We start from the raw sequence: 20,663 nt of genomic DNA on the forward strand, positions 1-20,663 counted from the left end.
AAGCAACGAAAAGTTTTCAATATTTTATATGTACATTACATTTCCTCTCAGGTAGAGCCCCCTGCTGTTTATCCTTTTGGTCGACCTTCCCCTACATTCAGAGGTGGACTAACATGCTCAGTAGCTTCCTTGCTCCATCCCATTCCTCTAAGGCTGGGTTCACACAGGCGTTGCAAGAAAAGATGCGGGTGCGTTGCGGGAACATGCACGATTTTTCCATGCGAGTGAAAAGCGTTTTAATGTGTTTTGCGCGCGCGTGAGAAAATCGGCATGTTTGGTACCGAGACCCGAACCCGGACTTCTTCACAGAAATTCGGGTTTGGGATCAGTGTTGTGTAGATTTTATTATTTTCCCTTATAACATGGTCATAAGGGAAAATAATAGCATTCTTAATACAGAATGGTGATGGATCATGTGATATGCGCAATGACGTCGAAGGTCCTTTAGCCAGGTCCTGAAGAAATAAGAGGAGATCCGCTACGCGACCAAGTGGATGGGGGGAGTTAAATTTGTTTATTATTTTTAACCCCTCAATGGACATTTTACTAAGCATTCTGTATTAAGAATAATAATATTAATAAAGAAAATAATAAAGATCGGGTCCCCATCCGGATCGTCACCTAGCAACCATGCGTATAAATCGCACCGCATCCGCACTTGCTTGCGATTTTCACGCAGCCCCATTCACTTCTATGGGGCCTGCGTTGCATGAAAAAATGCACAATATTGAGCATGCTGCAATTTTCACGCAACGCACAAGTGATGCGTGAAAATCACCGCTCATGTGCACAGCCCCATAGAAATGAATGGGTCCGGATTCAGTGCGGGTGCAATGCGTTCACCCCACGCATTGCACCTGCGCGGAAAACTCACCCGTGTGAAAGGGGCCTAAGTGTTGGTGTAGTGATCCTATAGTGAAGTGGTCCAGACATACTACTTCTAAATTCACATAATGGTCTCTCTAGACAGTGGCGAAAAAAGATGTGGGGGCATTACAAACCATATGTATCCCCAGGTCCATATGCGAGAGACTATTTTCTATGCAGGGTACAAAGGGGTCAACAAGAATTTATTGCAATGCATCCTGGGAGATGCAGGTGCTTGATGAGCTACTCCCCACCCACAAAAAAGGGAAGCAATTCCTCCAGAAGAGTTTTACATTTGTGGGATAATCCCTTTAAAGTAGTTGTGAGATTTTGATATTAATAATCTATTCTCAGGATAGGTCATCAATATCAGACTGGCGAGGGTCCAGTGAGCGCTGCGGCCTCTCCCTAGGCCAGTAACATTGCGTTTATCGGTCACGTGGCCTAGGAGCAGCTCATTTCCAGTCAAGTGAATGAGTCTAGGCTGCAATACCAAGCACAGCCACTATGCAATGGACGGAGCTGTGCTTGGTAAACTGCAAGGAAACCCAGGAGTCGGACCCCCCCCAATTTGATACTGATGACCCATCCTGAGGACAGCCCATCAATATCATAATCTGGGAGAACTCCATTGAAGGTCAGTAAATTGGATTGTTAAAAAAATAATGTTAACGAACAGTCAGCTGAAGTGACTGACTAGAATTATATTCCTGAGACAGGAAGTCATGATTCAGTCAGCCATTCTAGAGGTCCGCGTTAGATAAAGTGTAGCAGTACAGAAGGAAATGAATAATGAATGCAGAAGGAAATACATTTATACTTTAATCAAATTGTCATTGTGGTCCAAAGAATTATGAAATGGTCTGAGACAAAAACTGCCTCAGGAACCAATCACAGCGCAGCTTTCATTTTTTCAGAGCACCATAAGAAATGCATGCTGTGCCGTGATTGGTTGCTAGAAGTGACAAAGACAGTTTTTTGACACATCTTCCCTGCCATCTATGGGGGCACTTTTAATGTAAAACAACGCGTTTTATTGCCTGCTCTGCTTCTACTCGATTACCCATACTTCTCAGCTGCCACTGTGTCTGTCCTGTGGCCTGAATGTCCCTCACCCACTAGTTTTACAACTCGAATGTCCACCATCCATCGATGCTCCACACCTGACTCACTCCTATATAATGTTACGTTTACTCCGCACATGTATGCGTCGCTATCATGAACACACACACCCATCGACTGTGCCATGCTCCAGTTATCATTTTAAATTTGTTACTATTTTTGGAAATTCCCTTTCTATGTGCTATCCGTGTACTGATAATGAACACGCTTCACTGTGCATGCCATGAGAAACACAAGGGAATAGCCAACAACAGCTGTCCGCTCTCTCACGCATCCTGACTCAGTCCCTGTGTGGGATCAGAGCTGGGCCCATGTCCAGAATCAGGCGACCCCTTTCCATTGTGACAGTACAGTCTGCTAGACTAACCCCTTCCTGACGGCTGTGCCCATAATAATAACATTATCCATTTTAGGCATTATGTCAAAGAACATTAACTCCTAACATACCAGTCCTCCATGACACAACCGTACTACTTTCCTTCTAATATTTCCACTGTCACTCATTACCACACAAGACACTATGACATCGACCAGTCTGGTCTTCTTATAAACGTATTACCCAACAGTACTGCAAAAAGTCCCTAAATCTACAAAAAATCCTCATGTAAGTGCCCTTCTCAATATGCCACTTTCCACCTCATGCTCACAGGGGTGGTCCAGCGAGCTTCAATATGGAGAGTTCATTGGGTGATGGAGAAAATGTTATTTCCTCTTCCCATTCACACGACCTTATCCGTTCTGGGGTCCGCAAACTGTCAATCCGCAAAACATGGATACCGGCCGTGTGCATCCCGCATTTTCCGGTACTGCACAATCGGCCCTATGTTAAAATAGGATATGTTCTAATTTTTTTTTATTTTTTTTTGCAGGAGCTGCAGAACGGACATACAGGTGCAGGCAGCACACGGTGTAATGTGTTATCCGCAAAAAAAAACAGATGAAATCTGTGTGACATCCACTGTAACAACGCCTATCCTTGTCCCCAAAAAGGACACTTTTTTTTTTTTTTTTTAACAGGACTACGAACGGACACACGGATGTGGAAATACGGATGCGGAAACCGGATGGATCCCATTATAGTCAGTGGGATCAGTCAGACGCTGTTCCGTTAATGTCTGTAGAATTGTGTGCAGAAAATCTGAATCATTTTAAAGTACCAGCAAAGTGAATGAGTCTGCAGTGAAATTGACTTGGGGTCCAAGTTTGTAGACTTTCATCTTTGAAATCAAAGAGTAAAATCTGTGCTAAATCTGCAGCATCTCTACAACGAAAGTTGCACCCAAAAACGCCACATTTGGTACCCGCACACATTGCAGAATGCGCACGTTTTTTCAGCGCGGATTATAGGGAAGAAAAATGCAGTACCTACAAAGTGAATGAGATTAGAGAAATCTGGTGTACTTTGCTTTTTTGTTTTCCGAGTGGAAATTGACCTGCTGTGGAGATTTTGAAATCTGCAGCGTTTCAGTTCTTTGTGCGGACATCACCCTTTTCAATGCATTGATAAAATTTGGTCAGGATTTGCTGCGGAAACGCACAGAAATCCGCATGAAAAAACGTGCCGAATTTGTGTTCTGAAGCCCAAACTCATGTCTAGGTAGCCTTAGGACAAATGCATAGAGCCTGCCACCTTTATTTTTTTTATTTTTTTATTGCTTTACAAATCTCCTATATTTAGGACAAGAATAGGACATGTTCTATTTTTCTGCGGGGCTGCGTAACGGACTTACAGATCCGGGTGGCACACAGGTGTGCTGTCCGCATGTTTTATGGTGCCACTGAGATAAATTGTTCCGCATCTGATCTGCAAAAAAAATGAGGACCAAAACTACAGCCGTATGTGTGACCTTCTCTTCATAACAATAGTCTATATGTGTTTTTATTCATGCTCTGCGGGTGTTGTATCCACATCTGAAATTGGATTTGAAATATGCCTATTGGTGTCATTGTACATATATACAAGATGCCAACTTGGGTTTTAATTGTATTGAGTATTGACAGTAAAATCCTGTGGTATATAATTGGAACAGCGGCCGATCCAGATGCCCTCGTCTAATATGGTGGTTGCGGTGCGCCCGACGGTCTGCGCAAGCGCCGGGCTGGGGCGCCGCCCGCCGCTCCTGGATGACAATCGTCGCTCAGTAATTGCGTGACTCTCCTCCTCCGAACTGGCTGGGTGGGGCTTCGAGTGCGGCGGAGTGTCGGGCGCCATGTAACGAGCACCCACCATGTGATACGATCCAGGTGAGCTAAAACAAATGGATGACAGGCCAGCCAATGACACAAGCGAGTTGATTAACGTCAGCCTATCAGCAAACATGACATAGCAGCTCCACCTATTTAAGAGATTATCCTCATTACCACACCAGCCAGTATCCCTTGAAAAAGCTAAACACGAAACGTGCGTTGGGGAGCGGACCGGTGGTGTTACAGTGTGGTATACTAAAGCTGGTTGGTCAGTATTTTCTATGTGCCTATTATAATTCTAGTCACCATATTGCCTCAGTTAGCCTTTGTGGTGTGTATTTTCACCCCCAAATTCTGGTATCTGTTGTACAATATATGCATATGGGTTGTATTATGTAATTTGGATCCATAGTGGTTAGGTGTAATACACCGTTTTACTGATGACCGATCAAGATTATTGCACATGCACTTTATTACTATATACCAGCAGTCCACCATCGGTCCTCTTGGTTTTTAATACGTTCATGTATTGTGACTGTGTTAAATGTCTGTTTGTGACTTGTGTCAATCATGTCTTGTTGTGATTTTCTAATAAAATTATGTTATTTTTGGATTACCTCGGTACTATAAGTGTTTTTTGTACTCTATTGACCCACTCCTTCTGGTCGGTTTACAGCCGTATGAGCCCTTTGGTTGACATTTCAAAAATGCATCATCACATTTTTAGGCTGTATTCGCATTTCCACGTGCGGGCCATGAAATGAGGTCCGTTTTTCTGCCTGCATTTCCCTGACAGAACTCAGTGCATCATAGTGATCTAAGTTGCTGTCAGCTCCTGCTCAGTCGCAGCCTCGCAGGTCTCTTTCCCATACTCAATGGCTAGCACCTAAGCAACTGTATTTATGCTGGGCGGGAAATGGTTACTGAGACATAAAGCTTAGTCTGCAAAAAGCAAGGCCAGAATTCTAGATATGGAAATGGAAACTTCTTGAGGGAGGAACTGGGAGGGGGGCAGAGGGGAAAGAAAGGGATAGACTGAGAATATCGGGTATGAAACAAAAAGGAAAAATCAAGCGGAGAACATAGGATAACGGAATGTTGAAGGGGAAAGAATCTGTAAACCAAATACCGCAATATATTCATAAAGTGAACTGCCCACTGACATGTAACCCAAGTATTAGCTAACATGCCCACAAGGAATGTGAGGCATTGGGCGGCGTAGTGCCGGTTGCACTGCATTTCTTCTTATATAGACGGCTACACCTTCTCCTCGGGAACATGACAGTCCTGATGTCTACACATCTTGTCACTCCTTCACCTTAATTCCCTAACAACTGGGGAGTCACCCAAGACCGTCAACATTTTGTCAGATCACAATTCTGCAATGTCACAGCGCAATTCTAGCATCAAAACCCCCAAAAATATAACAGCAGGCTTACATAGTACAAATCGCAAGAAAAAGGAAAACATTATCCTTGAATATAACATACAATTTTCCTTAGGGCTCATACACACGACCCCAAAAGATACGGAATGCACACAGACGTCATCTGTATTTTGCGGAACGAAACAGCTGGCCCATATAAGAGCAGCACTATCCTTGTCTGTAATGCGGACAATAATAGGACATGTTCTATTCTTCTGCGGAATGGACATGGAGTAAATTCAGTTTTTTTTTTGCGGACCCATTGAAATGTTTTGCATACGGTCTACAAAAAAAATACCTGAACGGACATGGAAAGAAAATGCGTTCGTGTGCATAGAGCCCTTAGGAATTCTGTCCAGGAAACACGATCTGTGTGGGAGCTGTATTTCCCAGACTGAACATTGCTCCTGTGAAGTGAACTCGCAGCATCATAATGATTTATTATGTTGTGAATTCCCATCTGCTACTGAATTGTAGTCACAGCATTAGGCTACATGCACACGACCGTTGTGCGTTTTGCGGTCCGCAAATTGCTGATCCGCAAAACACGTATGGCATCCGTGTGTGTTCCGAAATTTGCAGAAAGGCGCGGACAACCATTAATATAACTGCCTATTCTTATCCGCAAAACGGACAAGAATAGGACAGATTATATTTGTTGGGAAGACCACGGAACGGAGCAACGGATGCAGACAGCACACGGAGTGTTGTCTGCATCTTTTGGAGCCCCATTGAAGTGAATGAGTCTGCATCCAAGCCGCAAATACTGTTCAGTAGACTCAAGACGAGACGGGAATTCACAGCACCATAAATCATTATGATGTTTTAACTATAGTTCAGTGTTCAGACCGGGAGGTACAGCTCCCACACAAAGCGTGCTTCCCGGACTGAATATGCTTGTGTGAAATTGGCCTTATATTGCTTCTCTGCTTAAAGGGTTTCTGTCACCTCTTTTTACCCTATAGAGATGCGGACATGCACGGCTAGATCGCAGTTCCGTCCCTGAGGCTGATGCCAGCACAGGGAAGGAACACTATGCCGGCACTGCGCATGTGCAAGCTCGCGCAACGCGAGATTACAGCAATCTGACTTTGTGAGCAAGTAGGAGATTCGTGGATACAGGCGGTGCTGGGCTCCTTCACAGGGTGCATGGCTGGGCTCCAGAACGGTTAGTACAGCCCAGTGGGCTCCTTACCAACCTTATAGGCTAAAACGAGGTGACAGAATCCCTTTAAAGGGGTTGTCTCATCCCATAAAGTGATACTTATGTTGTGTTATAACCTGATACAAGTAACTTACTAATAGAATCTATGTTACCATAATGCCTCCTGTTCTTGTCTCTAGGGGAAATGGCCACCACAGCAATGCATCAGCGGTGGCCATGCTTGTACTGTGAAAGGAAACAAAGCTGGCTTTTCTGTTGCCCGGTATAGCAAGAGCGAGCATGCATAGTCTCCCGTGCATGCGCATTAGCTCTCATCCCCGGCCATCTCTTATTGCCTGTATCTGAAGCGCCTTTCGCTGGCCACCTCGTATGTCCTATGGATCTGCCACAGTGTTGTACCCAGACTGCTATTGTTCTGCTGAGCGGACCGAGGCTGCTATTGCATCATTAGCAGCCTCTGGAGCCCAGACTTCTGATGCTCTGGGGGAGGTTGGGTAGCCTGCTAACATGACTGGCGGCACAGGTCAATTCCCTCCCTTGGGCTGCCAGTCATGTTAGCAGGCAACCCCTCACCCCTGGAAGAACTATAAAAATATAGGAAGGCACCCTTACTCTGCACCCACTCTCAATCCTTACAACTCCTTACTTATAAGTCTTTATCAAATCTTTGTTTCCTCAAACATAATAAGGTATTTATTAGATCATTCATTATCAATTAACATTACGCTCAAATATGAACAGTCAGGTTGTAAGCACATAGAGAAATAAAATGTTACATTTATTAGCTATTACCATAAATTCAAAAAGTTGCTAATATTTCAATCGGCTATCTAAATCCCTTCACTCATTTTCAGGCCCCTGATGTGCAACTTGTAATCTGCTTCTAGTTTTAGACTTTTCTCTGTGAACGTGTTCCTCCCAATGTCCTATGTGTCCAGGATTCTGCTGTCTTCCATCAGCACAGCTTCACCCATGTACTAATTTCTCCTTCTACGGCCAATGAGGGATCGGATGCTGAAGTATTACTAATGCTGAGAATGATACCATTTCACCCTCCCCCTACAAAGTTTGCTATCGGTGCTGCTCTTTCCCTCCAAGCTTGTACAAAGTCTATAAGATTCTTCTCCTATTACAAACGGCCTTGTTTATGCTTCCCTCCTATCAACAGAGAATGTGTGAGCTACTCTCCATGGAAGTTCTCCCCTCTCCATACTCTGCACTGCCATTTACAACCTTCTCCCCCTCCCTGCTGCTATCTCAAACACTGAGAGAGCAGAACAGCAAAGTGAACTTTCAGTGTTTATCCAAATGATTTATACCAGATTAGGAAGCACCATCAGCTAGGGAAAGAACTTACATGTGATCTGCAGAAACAAAATAGTATGAAATCTTTAAGGAAGGCCATTAAGGACATTTCTTAAAGTTTTCCAGGAGTACAATATTGAGGACCTATCCTCAGGATAAGTCATGAATTTCTGGTTGTGGGGGTCAGACTTCCAGTAACCCCGCCAATCAGCTGTTTGAAGATGTGACCTTCTCGCAGCACACCAAGCACAGTGCTGCACATTGTATAGTGGCTGTGCTTGGCACTGCAGCCCAGGCTCATTCACTGCACATGAAGCTGCCGTGCTCACCCGAGTGCCATGGCCTCTTCAAACAGCTGAATGGCAGGAGTACTGGGAGTCAGCATGAAAGATCAGGTATTGGTGACCTATCCTGAGAAGAAGTCATCATTATTGTACTCCTGGAAAATCCCTTAAGGGTCTCTTGCCCACAACCGTATGCCTTCCGAGATATACCGTCCGTGAGCGGGTCATATGTCCCGGAGCAGCATTGATCGTGCGCCAGGGAGCGCACAGCATCATAGATTAAAATGATGCTGTAGGCGTCGGGCCACCCATGGGGCTATTGTCCGGCACTCATATGTTATTATGAGTGCGGGACAATAGCCCTACGGGTGGCCCGATACGCACAGCATCTTTGTAACCTATGATGCTGTGCGCTCCTGTGTGCACGATCAATGCAGCTCCGGGACATATGGCCCTCTCACGGACGGTATATCTCGGAAGGCATATGGTCGTGTGCAAGAGGCCTAACCCTCATTCTTGTACTCGGGCCAAAGCTCCACTCTGCCCACAACAAGTGCATTCACGTCTCATATTCAACCCCCAGCCATGTCAGAACATCAGCACACTGCATCAACCAGTTCTAGACCACGCCATTAACACCCCTCCCCCCCCCTTCCTGACCAGGAATTCTTTTTTTCTTTTGATTGCGGCTTTAAAAGTCATACGTTTTTCCCATTCAGTTATTTAAATAACTAACTTTTTTTTTTTTTTTTTATATATATGGAACTTTATTTTTTATATTTTAGACCCCAGGAAATTGTGGTGTTTTCTATTTTATTTTTTATTTTTATTTTGCTATTGCTCGTACAGTTACCCAGAAGCTGTCAATCACGTGATCAGTAGGACCAGAGCAGGAAGAGGCTTCCTGATCTGTATACATAGGGCTCACTGAGCAGTGTTTATACAGCGATGGGGAAAGCAGGGAAAGTAAAAAAAAAAATGAAGTCTCCTCCTGGTGCCTTCTCCACACTCCCCGAACCTGCAGCTTCATGGTCTGCTGGACGTCATTGCAGACTTAGGCTCCATTCAGATGTCCGTAGTGCATTGCGGCTCCTCAATACACCCGGCTGGCACCCCCATAGAAGTGCCTATTCTTGTCCGCAATTGCGGACAATAATAGGACATGTTTTTTTCCGGAGCCGCGGACTGGAAGATCGGGGGCGCGCTCCAGAATTGTGGATGCAGAGAGCACGTAGTGTGCTCTCCGCATCCATTCCGTCCCCATAGAGAATGAACGGGTCCGCACCCGTACTGCAATTTGCGGAACTGAGGCGGACGTGTGAATGGAGCCTTAAAGGGGTATTCCGGTTGTTAAAAATTATCTTCTGTTGACAGGATAGGGGATAAATATTAGACCGGTGGAGGTCCTACCGCTGGGACCACCACTGATCACAGGGAACGGGTACCCCTTACCCCTCAGAGCACCCGAAATGAATGGAGCGGCATTGCTCCATTCATCTCTAAAGGATTGTGTTTTTTTTCTCCACATCCGATCCACTTTTTTGTGGGTTGGATGCAGACCCATTCGTGTCAATGGGGCCACAAAAGATGTGGACAGCACACAGTGTTCCATCTGCATCCGTAAGTCTTGTCTGCAGCCCCACAAAACAAAATAGAACGTGTCCTATTCTTGTCCGTTTTGTGGGACAGTTCTATAGAGGGCAGGACATTCCATAAAATGCAGAATGCACACAGACGGTATCCGTGTTTTGCGGCTCACAAGAACGGTTAAGGCTGTGTGCATGAGCCCTAAGGGAGTTCTGGAGACAACCAAGTACAGCGCTCAGCTATCTCCAGAACTCCTATAGCAGTGATGGCTAACCTTGGCACTCCAGCTGTGGTAAAACTACAACTCCCAAGATGCCCCACTTGCTTGGCTGCTCTCAGAACTCTATAGAAATAAATGGAGCATACTGGGAGTCGTAGTTTCACCACAGCTGGAGTGCCAAGGTTAGCCATCACTGTCCTATAGCAATGAATGGAGTGGCAGTTTAAATGCCCAACCTGCTGCTCCGTTCATTTCGGGGTATGAGGTACCCATTGTCATGATCAATGGAGGACCCAGCAGTAGCATCCCCACCGATCTAATAGTTATCCCCCTATCCACATAACGTTTAACAGCCGGAATACAGGCAGTCTGCAAACGGTTAACTGTGAATATAGACAAAATCATGTGAGGTTTGTAGATGTACCAAAGATGAGACACGTGATCACCTCCCCCACCACGCAGATCATTATAACCTGGGGGTCTGTATAGAGAGGCATGTGACCCTGTAAACACCGTACGGGGACCAAAACATGGACATGCGGGAGGCAATGTGGAGGAGCGGAGCAGGTAAGGGGCACTTGCAAAAACTAAAATAAAAATAAATTATTCCTGGAGAACCCCTTTAATGAAAGAGATAGCAATGATTTCATACAGGAAGGAGATAAGCGGCTACCAGACAACTCTCAGTCTGCTTATCTCCTGGGAGCTGAAGACCAGATTGAATCTAACCTGCCTTTCCCTAAGAGGAGACATCTTGTGGGCCAGGCAGGCTCCCCTAGACATCTGGAGCCAGAACCTCTAGGTACAGTATACACGGCAAACAAATGGGCCAAATGTGATGGGGGACACGGGTACAAATATCTAAGGTCTAGGTAATGTCAGATTCATGATTAACCATTTATCTTCTGGAGCTATTGTGTTCACCTTGATGATAAGGAAATTCGCCAAGTGGAAGGCTGCTTTTACCTAGTCAGTGATTGTCAGAAACACAGAACAGGAGAAAGCCTATGGCTCCCAAACACTGATCAATCACTGATCAAACACTGACTGTGAAAGCAGCCTAGAGACAGGGCTACCAGGCACACATCTGATCACCCATGGTGTAGCATTCTTATGGCACTGCATCTACATTTGCTGGCAAGGGGACTGGAGGGAGAGACAACAATGGATCCCCATGCCATGCTGTCACACACATAGAGCAGAAGGGGTGGCAGTGCCAGGTCACATATGCCCGGTGATGGGTGGTGCATGTGAATGGTGGCTATGGGAGAACAGAAGGCAGACGTGCCTGCCACTCCCCCTTCACTCACCGGCTCCTCTGGGCTCCACACTGCCACTCCGGATCCTTCACCTGATCCCCACTACACCACTCTCTCGTCACGTTCATTCACTAAATCAGGTGTGCACATTTTATGCAAATGAACCTGTGGTAACAACGGTGACGAATCACCTACCTGACGTCACGTCCAGTCATTCCTGTACATAGAACCCTTACCACGCCCATCCAGACGGGGCTACGTCATCGCCTCCGACTGAACATTCCCCGCCGTCCACCAATCACAGCCGTGCTCACCTTCCCATCCAAAGAGAGGCTGGAGGTCCTTTTCAGCCAATGAGAGCTCAAGCATGTGGCTGCGGCTGAGCGCAGCATTGTTTTGCTGTAACGGCGCGCTTTACGGCTGCTAACAGTGGTGGAGTGATACGGACTCGGAGCAGGGCAGACATCTTTATTACGCACGACGTGCTCCTTTACGTGTTCGCTGGTTGCCAAGGAGCCGGTGCGGCTAGAGAAGCGGAGCAGCTGGTAAAACGCTTATATGTTGTCATGTACTGTGTATTCTCTCCGTGAGACCTGTGTGTACGTGTCAGTGCGCTCGGTACAATGGACTCTCCAGAGACCTAACATACACTGGGCCGGAAGTGGTTGTACTCCCAGCTCTTTGTATATAGACTCACCATAGGCTCCTCCTGTTGTCTAGGACTATATGTGTGTGTATAAACCGGTATATTTCTTATTATGCACATTATTAATTATTCTGGACAACCCCTTTAAGGATCTAAAGCATTAATGCCCAGACTGCACCTTGTCCTGGGATGAGATGTAAGGTAATATGGTCGGTTGACCACCACAGGCCTTGTGAGAAATCTGACATTTTTTATATATGTGTTTGTTTGTATTGTAACTAGAGATGAGCGAATTTCCGGTTATGAAATCCGTTCACACTTTGTTTACTGGTAAAAGGTGAATTGTGTTATGGATTCCGTTACAACGGACTATAACGCAATTTTCTGCCTTTAGAGGCATTCTGTTATTCATTCCGTCATAATAGAAGTCTACGGGCTGCAAAACTGGTCCGTCCGGCTTCTGTTATGCAGGAGAGGACTATTATGACTGAATGCCTCTAAAGGCATTCAGTTATAGAATTGCGTTATGGTCCGTGGTAACGGAATCGATAACACAATTCACCTTTTACCAGTAAACGAAGCGTGAACGGATTTCATAACCTGAAATTCGCTCAAGGCTAATTGTCACACCAGTATCGAGCCGCCAGGGCTATGATCCGCATCGTAATCTGCTGTAAAAATGTGTATTCCACCTCCCCTTGTTTCTTTTTAGGAATCTGTGCTGCTAAATTGCGCCCTAGGCGGCTGCCTAAGTCGCCTTACAGGTGGCGCCGGCCCTGTCTGTGCCGTAGGTCTCGTGACACGTGATCTGAAATCTGCACCGTACAAAGGAACAATTGACAGATTAGTAGCATTGAATAGGGGTAAATCTGAGAGCCAGCCTTGAGTATCTGCCACAGAATCTGCCATAAACATACCCTCAGGCTAGTTTCAAGCAAGTGTGTTCGCTCCAGGAAACATGCTGTGCGTGTTAATGCTATTTCCCGGTCTGAACGCCCCTCCTGTGATCTTGCAACATTATAACGATTTGTGATGTGAATTCCAGTCTCTGCCGATCTACTGAACTGTTGTCACACTTTGTAATGACTACAGTTCAGTAGACCCATGGTGAGAGTGGAATTCACAAACCATTCTAATGTTGTGAGATCACATTACAGGAGCAGCATTGAGGCCGTGACCTGGCGCTACATGGAGCACGTTTCCCGGAGAGCCTAGCTTCAGATGAGCGGGGTCAATCTCCACGTGTGACTGAAATCCTGCAGATTTGCCCTCGCTGAGTGTTGTGCAGTACCAGCAAAGTGGATGAGTTTTAAGCAGTTCTGAGGCTACTTTCACACTAGCGTTCGGCTGTCCGCTCGTGAGCTCCATTTGAAGGGGCTCACGAGCAGACCCGAACGCTTCTGTCCAGCCCCGATGCAGTCTGAATGGAGGCGGATCCGCTCAGACTGCATCAGTCTGGCGGCGTTCAGCCTCCGCTCCGCTCAGCAGGCGGACACCTGAACGCTGCTTGCAGCGTTCGGTTGTCCGCCTGGCCGTGCGGATCCGTCCAGACTTACAATGTAAGTCAATGGGGACGGATCCGTTTGAAGATGCCACAATATGGCTCAATCTTCAAGCGGATCCGTCCCCCATTGACTTTCAATGTAAAAGTCTGGACGGATCCGCTCAGGCTAATTTCACACTTAGCTTTTTTTTGCCAATATAATGCAGACGGATCCGTTCTGAACGGAGCCTCCGTCTGCATTAATATGAGCGGATCCGTTCAGAACGGATCCGATCGAACGCTAGTGTGAAAGTAGCCTGAATCACACACAGGGGAAAAAAATCAGCAGCAGAAACTGACCCGTGGTGCAGGTTTTTAAATCCATATCCTGTCTGTTCCTAAAGGGCCACAGATTTATTTTTTTATTTTTTTCCACACCGAATTCAAGGAGAAGTCAAGATCCACAACAAAACAAACCAGGGTACGCGAACATAGTGTGGGTTTTTTATACTAGTTTTTTATTTTACACATTTGGCTATTTTCTGCAGGTAATTCTGCAAAATAATGCAATACCAAAGACGTTTCCAGCAGCAAAGTTAGTAAGTGTGAACCTACGCTTAGGCCAGTTTCACATGAGCGGTCCTGGAAAAATACTGTGATGGTTGCTCTTCTGAGCTGAACTCGCAGCATCATGATGATTTATAATGCTGTGGGTTCCTGCCGGCTGCGGGTCTGCTGTACTGTAATCCCGGCATTACGTGACTACAGTACCATAAGACCTGTGGTCTGGCAGGAACTCGTCGGCTCAGAGGAACAATGTTTCTGTCCGGGAAATGCAGCCATCACATGGAGCGTGTTTCCCGATCTAACACCCGTGTGTGAAACTGGCCTTTGATAAACAGCAGGGAAATAATGGTTACTGCGCCACTTTTCTCCTACCTACATATTCCAGTAAGGCAGCCTAAGGCCTCATGCACACGACCGTCGTTTTGGTCCGCACCGAGCCGCAGTATTTGCGGCTCGAATGTGGACCCATTCACTTCAACGGGGCCACAAAAGATGCGGACTGCACTCTGTGCTGTCCGCATCCGTTGCTCCATTCCGTGGTCCGCAAAAAAATATATAACCTGTCCTATTCTTGTCTGTTTTTTGCGGACAAGAATAGGCAGTTATATTAATGGCTGTCCACGTTGTTCCGCAAATTGCGGACTGCACAACACACAACGGTCATCTGCATGAGGCCTAAGTGTGATTTGGTCAATCTTGTGGTATTGCCCTGTCTGCACTGACTGAGTGTACTAGAGAAGAAGCTGGGCGAGACAAAGTGCTTCTGAACAGAGCATGGCAAGCGTTTATGTATATCAGGGTGGCAGCACTTTTAGTGGTAGGCACTGATCGGTAAAAATGAACTATTGAGGGAATCTGTATTCTTATGTCTTTAGTATGATATGACTGGTCGAAACCATCCTTAAAGGGTTATTCCAGACCCCGGGCACCCCTGCTGCTCAGCTGTTCTCCTTTAAAAATGCTGTTCAGCATGGGTGCTGGTAGCTGGACCCCCCACTCCTTTCTCCAAATCCCCTAACAGACCCTGACCCTAAGTTCACACCTGACCGTTTTACAGCGCGTTCAAACGCGCAGTAAAACGCTCAACACGTGAAAACTAATGCATCCCTATGGCCCTGGTTCACACTTGAGCGTTTTCGCGTTTGAACGCGCTGTAAAACGCCCGACGCATAAACAAGTTCTTGAGCTTTTTTTGGGGCGTTTGTCGCGCGTTTTGGCCATAGACTCATTGGACAACACTGCAAACGCGCGTTTACTAAAAAAAGAACGTGCATAAAAACGCGCGACAAATACGCGCGTAAAACGCACGTCTCAGAAACGCTCAGGTGTGAACCCAGGGTAAGACACAGAATGTGAACGCGGCCCAAGCTGTAAGGTAACATAGGCATGGTTACTCGTTGGACTCCTTTGGTTGAAGGCTTGATCCTGTACCAGGCCCTCAGGTTTTGCTGATGACGAAACAGAGGTCTGTACAGGGACGGGGAGTAACGTATTTCCGCCCAGCTCTAGTGTGACCCATCAATGACAGAAAGGAGAATGCTGGAACAGCAATAGAGGCTCGTATGGACACTACGCCATGGATTATGTCTAAGCAGAAGAAACTTGTCAGCTAAACAGATCTGTGTGGGCATTGACTAACATTACATCCCTTCTTTATATCTCAGGTTGGGTGGAAAGGAGCAACAATTGGTGGATTTGCAGAAGGTAAGTGCTTAGAGTTGGAGAGTAGATCAGAGCTCCAAGAAATGGTCATTGTTATCGGGCACGCCTCCTGTACTGGTTTGTACTTGTATACGCCACATTACATCGAGTGTAGTGGGCGCATAGTAATGTGACATGGGGAAAATGAAGTCTGCTGCTGCCCTGTAAAGACCCCATAAACCCCTGGAATCGGCTAATCATCAAGGATCGGGCAAACAGTTCAATTTCTTCTGAGTTTTTCTCGAGGTGTCCACTGTGATGGGTTGTAGTTCATGGGAAACTAAAAATGTATACTTGTGGGGTCATTTATCAAACTGGTGTAAAATAGAACTAGCTTAGTTGCCCATAGTAACCAATCAGATTCCACCTTTCGTTTTCCAAAGGAGTTCTGAAAAATGAAAGGGCAAGTTCGGTCAGTTCTACTTTACACCAGTTTTATAAATGACCCCCTGCCCTAGTCCGTTGGATACTTGATACCCTACCATCCATGAGACTGTTCTTTTGGAACACATGTTCCGGGGTCATTGTGCATCCTTTTGAGTTTCACCTCTAATTGTTCTGCTTCCTGCATGTGGTATAGTGCAGCTGCAGCGCCCAACTGCACCCTGTAGGAAATGACTGAATGATGGTTGTAGATTTTTTATTCTCGGTTTGATCTGTAAGGTTATAGGGGTTATATATTTTTTATTTTTTTTTGTATATATCTGTTGCAATCTGTGACTTTTTCCCGCTCACGCCAGGTTTAGAATAAGGGTGGGGATGGGAACGAGCCATTTAAACACTTGTCTTAAAAAATAAAAATTGTGACCCACCCTATCTAGGATTGTGCAGTGTTCAACATATTTTGTCTAGCATCTACTGTAGAGAGGTGCTTGTATTCCCATTTTCCAGGACACCAGCCATGCTAAGTAACCCAGAATAAGGTTATTGAAACGGACGAGCTCACACGTCTGTGTTCTTATGTAAGATATGTGTTTCTGGCTAGGTAGAGGGGAGGATGCTCCTCAGTCCAAGATGCTGTAGAGCTTACCTCTTTGTAACTTTTTATCGTTCCTAGATGGAAGGCGCTGCTTCCGCTGTTCCACCATCCAGTGTGGAGATTGAGGAAGCCAGAGAAAATGTAGACCCGCCATTCTCAGAGTAAGTACTTTATCGATTGTGTGTTTTTTGTTTTTGTTGTTGTTTATGTTTTTTTTTTTTTAGTTCTTTTTGTTATTATGGAATATATTAAGAGTACAGCCACACAGGTTGGATTTTGATTTATTTCTGCAGTGGAATTTCCACTGCAATTTGTGGTTTTTACCTTATGCATGACTAAGGTGAAATCCACAATGAAAATCTGCAGCATAAACTGACCTGGATAAGAATGTGTAAATCGCAAATCTGCGCCATTTATCCCCTGTCTGGAATATGTACCCTTAATTTTACATATTAAATGTTTTATCAAATCTAAATAAATTACTACATTTAATCAATTCTGAGGAAATTCTCATTTATGTATAAGCTTGTTATTGCAATAGTTTGCCGTGCGATGATCTGGATATTCCAGTAAACAGGACTGAAACAAAAATGAGTCATAATCCAGATTAACAGAACAATCAACTGAACTGATCTGGCATTGCTTGCTGGGTGGTCCTTGCGGACAGCAACTATTATAGCTGTGTATGAATAAGTATTTTTCTGCATCTCGGCGCATTCTTCGTGAAATACTACTAGATTATAGCCACCGGGTTTCTGCTGTTTTAGATAGCAGACACCTGAGCTTAATGTCTGTGATTAGCTAAACCCCGATTGCAGACATTTAACCTTCCTTCTCCTCCTGGGTGGAGATCAAGGGATTTGTTCAATGCCTGCTATATACTGGGTCTCTGAGTAGCCACATGCTATTACAATTCTTATGGAGGCCCAAACGAATAAAATCTAAACATATTTATCCCGTACAGTGAACGCCTTAACGGGGGGAAAAAAAAATCCAAATGGCAGATTCGCCAGGTTTTCGTCACATCTGCTACCCCAAAAAATTGTATTAAAAGTAATCAAAAAGTCATACACAGTCCAAAATGATATCAATACAAACTGCAGATTGCCTCTCAGAAAATGAGCCCTCACACCGCTCTGTAGGGGTAAATATAAAAAAAAAAGTTATGGGGGTCACAGTATGGTGATGAAAAGAAAATTAATTTCTTGCTCGTATCATTGGGGGACACAGAAGGCCATGGGTATAGCTGCTGCCACTCCTCTCCTGCAGAGCCTGAGCTAATCAGTTTTTGTAGCTTAGAGTCCATAGGAGGCAGACATGTTTTCCTGCTGCTCTGCCAAAGCAATTCTTAGATTTTTTTTTTTTTCAGTTCCGGACTACAGGTGGGCTCTAACCACCTGTTTTCTCCACACTTGAGGGGGGAAGACCAGTGGGTCCTCAAGCCTGCTGCTCGTTCCCACCTCTAAAAGACAGAGGAACAGTGGATCTCAAATCCACTGTCACCTGCCAGCAAGAATGCCACCTTGTCACCTACTTCTAGAAGTCCCGTCCGTCCGTCCCCTGTTACCAGTGTAGCCGTCCTCCCCAAGGGGCAGCAAATTTTAGGAATGTGACACTGCTGGAATCAGGATGGGCAGAAAAACGTCTAGGTAAGGATATTACCTACCCTTCCCTGCTGGCCACCCTTTGCCTGAGCCCCCCCCCCCCTCATTTTACTGGGTTCTAGGGGGTTAATCTTCCCTGCTGGATCCCCTTCTCCTGTGTTCTCTCATGAACACGGGAAAATAGTTTTTTTCCTCAGAACCTTGGCCCTGTTCCTGTAGCCCATGATTCACCGTCCTCCAGGCCCTGCGGTGCATTCACAGCGGTCGCATACCTCCGAGTATACGGGCATTTACCACTGGACCATGTCCGTCCTGTAGCATTGCCTCCTGTCATAGGTGGATTAATTGGAATTCCATTGAATACTTTCATCCTGTGGCATTACCCTCCTTCCAGAGGTGGAGTTCTTGCACTAGCCCTGTATACGGTACAGCCTGTAGCATTACCCTCCTTTCATGGGTGGAGTAACTCCACTTCCACTGGATACTGTACAGCCTGTAACATTACCCTTCTTACATAGGCGGAGTATTTGCACTTACCACTGGATCCTATTCATTCTGTATGATTACTCTCTTTTCATAGGCAGGGTATTTGCACGCCCCATGGGATCCTATACATCTGGTAGCATTGCCATCTTTCCATAGGAGGAGTGTTTACATCACCACTGGATACTGTACAGCCTGTAACAATACTCTCGTTTTCATAGGCGGAGTATTAGCAATACCACGGGATCCTATATTTCCAGTAGCATTGCCCCCTTCCATAGTGGGTGTATTTGGTCTTCCATGGGGTGCTGTACAGTCTGTAGCATTATCCTTATTCCATGGAAGTATTTGCACTACCACTGGATCCTTTTCAGACTTTCGCAATTACCCTCCTTCCTTAGGCGGAGTAATTGCACTTCCACCTGATACCATATGTTTTGTCGCATAACCCTCTTCGTAGGCGGAGTAATTGCACTAATACTGGATATCATCTGTCCTGTTGGTTTCCCCCTTCTATAGGTGGAGCAGGACAGTACAACCGCTTACTGTAGTTCCTGTAGCATTACCCTCCTTCCATCAGCGAATTAGTTGCACAACCAGTAGTACCGGCACTACCAGTGGATACTGTACATCATGTCGGGGGGTCCCCCTCTTATTATAGGTGGAGTAATTCCCCTACCTCTGGAAGCTTCCGCTCTATCGCATTATCCGTCTTTTTTAAGTGGAGTGATTGCTTGCACATTGACTACCGCGACTACTCTCACTTCTCTCTTGTCGCATTGCATCCCGTTACAGGGGTGGTCTATTTGCTGCTCACGGTTCCTACAATCTCCTTATCCCCCATTTTACGTGGTATCTTGGCACTACCACTGGATACTTTGACTACTTTCACAGTATCCCCTTCCTCAGGTAGTCATTGTACGGATTGGTGTCGGGCGCCTGCGTGGTGACCTGTCTTCCCAGGGTGTTGACCCAGAACATACCTTTCCTCGTGCCTTGAGTTCCTATGTAAAGCATTCTCATTTTGTTGCTGCTTCTTGGCACGCTCAGCCTCCACACTCCTGCCAGTTATCTTCCTTCTGAGGTGGAGTATACACTAGCACCAGTTCATGGTGGCTACCAGGGGTGTAGCTATAGGGGGTGCAGAGGTAGCAGTCACTACCGGGCCCAGGAGCCTGAGGGGGCCGATAGACCCTTGTGCCACCTAAGACACCAGTATTATAGAAAGTGCATGCTGTTCAAGTTACACCTCTGGCTGGAGGAAAAGGGGTAATGTCAAGAATTTGGACAGGGGGGTGCCGTTTCAATGTTTGCCTTAGGCAGCATGAAGGCAATGTGCTTCCCTGGCCATAAAGCACTGAACTCTTGCAGCAGGGCCCGTGATCCTTTAGCTACGCCCCTGGTGGCTACTGCTGTTTGACCTCATTTTTCAGGTGGAGGATGTCCTCTGGTCAGGCCATGGGTGCTGGTATGGCCTCCCCTATGAGGCAGTCTTGGGATGGCTGTAGATTTTTGGGCTACTGTGTGATCCCCCTTCCCGGGGAGAGTGTTTGCATTCCTTCCTACTCCAAATGGCGGCAGTTACTGTGTTCTGGCTACAGGATGCATTGTCAGTGGGCACGGCACAGGGGATTCTTGCCACACACCCTTCCTCCTTATGGAGTATAGGCCCTAGCTTTTAGTGTAGTTTCTACAAAACATTTCTCCTTTTTGGGGGTGGAACGTTCTCGCTCATTGTTGCTGTGCTTGTCTACTTTTCCTTCTCCCGCAGTTGGCAC

The 20,663-nt window shown here is 45.9% G+C and overlaps 2 protein-coding genes across 4 annotated transcripts in view; one reads left to right on the forward strand and one right to left on the reverse strand.

The window, feature by feature from the left end:
• Positions 1 to 11,711, reverse strand: part of PEAK1 (pseudopodium enriched atypical kinase 1) — a 64,335-nt gene extending 52,624 nt beyond the window's left edge. Inside the window, exon 1 of one of the 2 annotated variants that reach the window (XM_044279847.1) lies at positions 11,618 to 11,711. The gene's annotated coding sequence lies outside the window, so the exon portion shown is untranslated. Of the gene's footprint in view, positions 1 to 11,473; positions 11,584 to 11,617 lie in introns of those variants that run through there. The other variant, XM_044279848.1, reaches the window with a different exon arrangement.
• Positions 11,712 to 11,827: 116 nt separating this feature from the next.
• The window catches only part of HMG20A (high mobility group 20A), a 29,897-nt gene continuing 21,061 nt past the window's right edge, over positions 11,828 to 20,663 (forward strand). The window contains exons 1-3 of one of the 2 annotated variants that reach the window (XM_044279851.1): positions 11,828 to 11,967; positions 15,783 to 15,822; positions 16,877 to 16,959. In XM_044279851.1, coding sequence (XP_044135786.1) covers positions 16,877 to 16,959 — 83 coding nt within the window. In that variant the 5' untranslated portion in view covers positions 11,828 to 11,967; positions 15,783 to 15,822. The remainder of the gene's footprint in view (positions 11,968 to 15,782; positions 15,823 to 16,876; positions 16,960 to 20,663) is intronic. The other variant, XM_044279850.1, reaches the window with a different exon arrangement.

The sequence above is a fragment of the Bufo gargarizans genome, chromosome 2, assembly GCF_014858855.1.
Source record: "Bufo gargarizans isolate SCDJY-AF-19 chromosome 2, ASM1485885v1, whole genome shotgun sequence".
In the NCBI taxonomy this organism is placed as follows: Eukaryota; Metazoa; Chordata; class Amphibia; order Anura; family Bufonidae; genus Bufo; species Bufo gargarizans.